The sequence below is a fragment of the Ambystoma mexicanum genome, chromosome 6p (genome assembly GCF_040938575.1).
Source record: "Ambystoma mexicanum isolate Mex_15411 chromosome 6p, UKY_AmexF1_1, whole genome shotgun sequence".
Taxonomy (NCBI): domain Eukaryota; kingdom Metazoa; phylum Chordata; class Amphibia; order Caudata; family Ambystomatidae; genus Ambystoma; species Ambystoma mexicanum.
In genome coordinates, this window is record NC_090935.1 from 205,015,850 (window position 1) to 205,021,849 (window position 6,000).

The 6,000-nt window shown below is 46.9% G+C and overlaps 1 protein-coding gene across 1 annotated transcript in view; it reads right to left on the reverse strand.

The window, feature by feature from the left end:
- Nucleotides 1-4,179, reverse strand: part of SYT4 (synaptotagmin 4) — a 39,782-nt gene extending 35,603 nt beyond the window's left edge. Inside the window, exon 1 of the mRNA XM_069626884.1 lies at nt 3,751-4,179. Coding sequence (XP_069482985.1) covers nt 3,751-3,784 — 34 coding nt within the window. The 5' untranslated portion in view covers nt 3,785-4,179. The remainder of the gene's footprint in view (nt 1-3,750) is intronic.
- Between the last annotated feature and the right edge of the window lie 1,821 nt (nt 4,180-6,000).

Genomic DNA, 6,000 nt, shown 5'->3' on the forward strand with positions numbered 1-6,000 from the left:
CTACATACTCAACCCGAAAAGATGGAGTAATGACGCTCAAGCCTTGGTATCCAGAAGTCACTGCTGACGGATAAAATCTATCAGCAAGAAGAAGAATGAAAGAGGGTCCAACTGTCTACCTGGAACAAACTTAAAACACTGGCTCCATTTTACAAAGAACAAACATACTTCCATTAGATGACTGAAAGACAATGCACCCAATCATTCATCCACTCAGTTTACCAACCCACCACTGCCAAACTAATGGACTAATCAATTGATTAATATATTGATTCAGCCATCCATCCGTCCAATATTATATCTGTGACACCTCTGCTTCTGTTAATACTTCTATCTTTCTTTCTATGTATCTATCAATATACTGTACTCTCTCTATCTTTCAAGCTACCTAGATATTTGTCAGTCTGCCAATCTGGCTGACTTACCATTCACAGACTCACCTATATGTATTATAGTCTGTCAATCTGTCTTTCCTCTGTTGCTCTTCCCTTGCCTTGTCGCACCTTGAAACACTTCTGTATAGGCGTGTTATAAATGTCATATCATATCATATTATGTATCCCTGCACACAACCATCCATCCACCCACCTATCCTTCGAAACATCAATACATATATAAAAAGGACTCAGTGATGTAAACTCACACTCGTGTGTCTGCTTGCACCCAGCAGGTGTAAGTGTACAATCTTACAATGCTGATGCAGCTTTCATTCTCAGAGGACAATACACTGAGGAAGGTTGTGAAATAATAACCCCTTTTGCTGACAGAGCTTCTAGAAAGCAATAACTTGGCAAGAGCTGTCTGTAAATAAAACACATTTGTCTTACTGTATACCCATCTGTCTATGCGATCTATATGCTCATACACATATGCCTGTGTACACCAGTGCATAAACATATTGCCGCCATATTTTCTGGGTGTGTCTTGCACTCTGCCTATGTTGCTGTACCTAATAGCCAGACAATGCTCATCGGATCAATGCTCCTCGGATCGTGCGTTGTCTAGCTATCTACCTGACACACACCCTGGCACTGACTCTGAATCCGATAACTGTATGATGGACATCCTCATTAGATACACGAGAAAAGGCTGCAAAACTGCTCTGCTGCTAGGCAATTCTGGCCCGGCGCTGGGCAACTTTTGACACGCTGCATCGCTGCATTGAAGCTTTCCAATGCCATCGGAACTGACAAATCAGCAGAACAAAATAACGATTTCACCAAATGACACACGAATTGTGCATGAGTCAATCTATACTAGTGGCAGTTCAGATTGTCCACTACTGGTAAAAAACGACCTGCCACCGGGATATGTATGCAATCTGGTCTCTTATGTCTCCCAAATCACTACTCTAACTTGCTGCATAAGCAGTATTGTAGGCTGTTTAACTATCTCCACGTCTTATCAACAGAGCGTGTCTGTCAGCCAGCGTGTTTGCGTATGTATCTCTTTTCACTACCCTTCTAATGTATTTATCCAGTCATCCATTTAGCATGTGTCCATCAATAAGTCCATATAAACTGCTGCCACTTTCTCCTACTCTCCCCGTGTGCTTGCCTTGCCACTGTGACTGTCTCACATCCTCTCTGTTTCTCCCTCTGTCTGGCTCTCTCCTGTATGACCCTTCTCTCTCTCTCTCTCTCTCTCTCTCTCTCACACTCCATTTCTCTCTTTCTCTTCTCACCCGTCCCTCTCCCGCTCGGTTTTGCCAGTCCCACTGTATTTTTCTTCATCCACCTCCAATTGGATTCCGTCCTTTCACTGCGCGTGTGTAGCAGAGGACCGGGACCTCTACACATCTGTCTTTCTCTATCGTTCTGTATGAATGCCTCTTTATCAGTCTATCATCTCGCCCATCCGCCCTTCGTCTATCAATCTTTCTGTCTCACTTCCTGCGTGCGCCTGCCCATCCAAGGGCAACATTTTAGAGGGGTGTGGGGAGGGGCAAGGGTGTTTGACCCGCCCAACTTTCATAGCACACCATTGTGCCCTTTCATTTAGATGCCATGCCCCCCCCCCAATATTTACATAAAAGTTATTCCATCTCTTGATTGTATGTTATATCAAGCCATCCAGACTCCAATGCCCCACAGCCGCTGACTCTAGTTAATAGTGTGTCAATAGTTTGTGTTAAATATGTGTGTGTGTGTTTATGTAGCTGTGTGTGCGTTTGATTGTGAATGAGTGTGGGTACACATATGTACATCTATGTGGGTATATTACATGAACACCTGGGTGAAACTTGCTGGGCGCGCGGGGCCGGGTGACATTATAGATCAATAGCAGACCGACTATCGTTGTTTTGTTTTTTTTGCAGTACTTGAATCAATAAAAGCAATTAGGCTTTCGCACATCTAATTCGAGCCGCGAACAGTGCGTGTCCACCCTGTCACCTTAAATGTAGAAAGGCATCACATTATCGCTAAAATGCAGTGTGACAAAAACAGATTCCTAATCCAGTTTGAAATCTGTCTTGGCGGAGCGGCGTGCCCTTGGCGGGTGGCCGTGGGCCGCCGCCCACCTTTCGGGTGACTCGCGTTGCACCCCTGCCCGGATGCGAGGCTGCTGTCGTGCAAAGTCCGCGTGTGGCGCTGGTCCCTGCTTCTGCAGCTCACCACAGTTCCTCCCAGGCGGTAGCAAACGCCGCTCCGCCTCCCCCACCCACATGTGCATTAATAGACAAACATAGGCACGGGGCCACTCCCTTTGCTAACATGGGTTCATGTTACCGTCATAGCATGACCATTACAGCAGAAAAACAAACAAAACAATATCACACACATTCCCGGCTTCATCGCACACATGTTCAGAATACTCTTAAACCCACTCTTGGGCGATCGGTTTCAAATTCCCCTAATCGAGCTCATCGGGGTCAAAATAAAGACATTGTATATGCACTTACTACGGGGATAATGTTGGGGGTGTCCACAGAACGTAATAGTAAACCACAGCACATCAAAATGTTCATTAAGGTAGGGGCACTCATTGGTAGAGGCGCTCCTATATAAGCTCCGTTCTAGTTGTTTCGGGGAGAGGCAAAACTTCGGGTTCATGGCCTCTAGCGGGAGAATCATTTTAAGAAACGCGTAGTGACATTTGCCAGGAAGGTCGTCCAGCCGCAGACACTATTTACAACCTTAAATTCAACTTTTTAGTGATGTCAGCTCCTCACGACAGATGCCTCCTCCCCCCACCCCCCCAGAGCTCGGACTATTAGATAATGGGATAACCTCCAAAATCAAAGACAACACTGTCACCTGCTGCGAGTGAAACTGACTTGAAATTGGAACACCGCTTTCGGTAATGCGACGCACGGCATTGTGTGTGTTTATATAATTATATAAGCATAGAAACGTGCTGGCCTTTGGTGGCACTTTCACAACACAATCAGTTCGTAATATCTCACTAGAACATGTTCCTAAAATAACGGAACATCAGCGATATCAGACGCGTTTTGCAGAATCACAACACATGGAACTAAGGGGGCTTAACGTTCTTCCAAAGAAAAATACAGTAAGGGAGAAAAAAGACATAAGCAAAAAAATGCAGTTTAAACGAGGTATGCTGCCAGCAGCATCGTCTAGGAGATAACACCGAGGCAAACGCACAGCACGAATCCATTTGTCTTTGCAGGGGCGTTGGAAGCAAAAACCTAGCAATCAGATAACATGATATTCTCAAGAGGCTGAGCACACACATAAAACGCACACAGGCACACACAGCAGCAAGTTTGCCCGGGACATAGCTTACCAAAACCGTCCCCGCCGACTACGATCGGGGCCATCTTGCTGCGCGCTGTCCAAGGTCCTGAAACGTTGTGTCTCCCCGCTCCGCAGCAGCCCACGCCTTGCCTTTCCCGGACGCTGGGGCGGCAGCTGCTCCCGCTCGCTGGTGAATTTCTACTGCCAAAGCGGCTGCAGTCGGGGAAGCCCCCCGGCTCTGACTCGGGCGGCGGAGCTGGCCTGCGCGGTGCTGCGTGCGCGGCTGCCTGCTCTGACCGTCTGATGCGCCCCGCCCGCAGACGCGCAGGAAAGCCAAATTGACGCAACGCTGACGCTACAGGGCTGGAATCAGCACCTTCCTCTCTCCTGGGAGCCCGGGCCACGCGCGTCCATAATTGTAACTGCTCTGCTGCGGGAAGATTAGCTCACCTCTTCTCTCCGTGGCAGACGTAGATTCAAATAGAGGGGAGGGACAGCCCGCCACCTCGGCCTCGTATCTTCAGTGGCGAGTGCGCAGGGTGTGTGGGCGAGGCGATCGATATAGTTGCCATTACCGACGGGGGCAGTGTGTCTGGGAGGAAGAGGAAGATTGTTTGTTTTGCTTTGAGAATAGCCAAAAAAACACGTTTTCCAACAGATTTGGCAACGCACGAACGTGCGCCGTTGTTTCGAGCAGAGGCTTTTGAAATGCAATGGTTTTAGCCAGAGTAGGGAACGGATAACAATTCTCTTAGAACCCGACGTTTGACTCTGAAGAATGCTGTATATGACCTCGCTCTCTATCGTACACGTGTGGAACTTCAAAGCGTTGGTTAAGAAATCAATGAGCACTGTGTGTCTTGGGGGCGCGGGTTCATTTATTTTGTTTTAGTTCATTTTTTTGATTTGTAAAGCGCACTGCAGCCCTCTAGGCAACGAGGCGCTAAAAGTAGACTTAAGGAGGCTTGCTTGTGGGTTACATTAAGCGGCCCAATGTGTGAAGCTTAACAACATACAGTTATTTATACAGTTGAGTTACTGAGTTCATCTATAGGTAAAGAGGTCCACATGCAAACGTCGTTGCCGAGGCACCTGTAGTTAGTGATAACGCAGTCTCATAAGTGACATAATGCACACCGATCTGTGCATTAGTGTGTGCATGTTTCAATGTGCCATGGCCATCTAACCCACACAGGTTCAGGTCATGCCCGGTTAAAGAATGAGATACATATTTATCTCATATAAGAACACTGATTGGGAGAAGGGTTTTATGCAGGGCAGGCCTGAAGTTGATTACGAGTCACAGGAGCCGCTGAAGGGCACACTCATGTAACACAATGACATCATTCTAAGCCTTTGCTTGGGAAGATTGCTGTTAACTTTCAGGTATTTGTCCGTACGTGTGCATACTGAGGGCACTTTTCCTAAAGAGGAAGTACTGCACTGCCAGGGGTCCCCCTTTACTCCTGTGCAGAAAATAACACAGAACACACATGATAAGGGTGCCCTGTCCCTCCAATGCATTTCCAGCATCACATGTGGTCCGAGTGGGGGGTGTCATTATGAAAGGGGATCCAGCACTCTCATGGCCCATCCCCAGAGACACAACCGTAGTGCTGCAAACTATGGTTGCTTGATTTCCTTACAGGTTATAGACAGGCATGTGGTCATAAGACTACTGATTTAACAGCATCCTACCATTGAACACTTCCAAGTTTAGAATGCCAAACTATATGTGTTTGTATGAGTTAATAGGTCAGTGAATACATACATATCTACATGCTGTATCCTCCGGTTATTGCATCATACAGTGGATAATGGAATTGGTATTCCACTGGCATGAACTTTCAGCAGGGGAATGGCGATTGCCTGCTTTTAACATGGGCACTTGATATCAATGCCGCGCAGCTATGGTTGCATACTGATTAGCAGTAAACGCACACCTGCAGGGCGAATTGGCCAAGCGACTAATTCATTAACCACACCTGTTAGCCAAGCACTGTGTCATTACACTGACGTGCTGGCATATAAAACCTAAAGAAAGATGGCGGCCGACATCGAAAGATCGCTGTGACCTTATCAGGAGTAACATAAGCCCATCTTGACTCACATTTAAGCACTGCCCTAACCAAGCGCTCCCGCTATATTATAACACTGTGATCTAGACTAGCCATTTTCGAAGCCCGCTGAGGCCTCGTCTTTTGACTTTAGATCAGCACAATCGCTCTGTTATATTCCTTCCAGTAACTTGAGGCCATATACTGTGGTATTGGTTTATCCAACGACAACATGCATTACA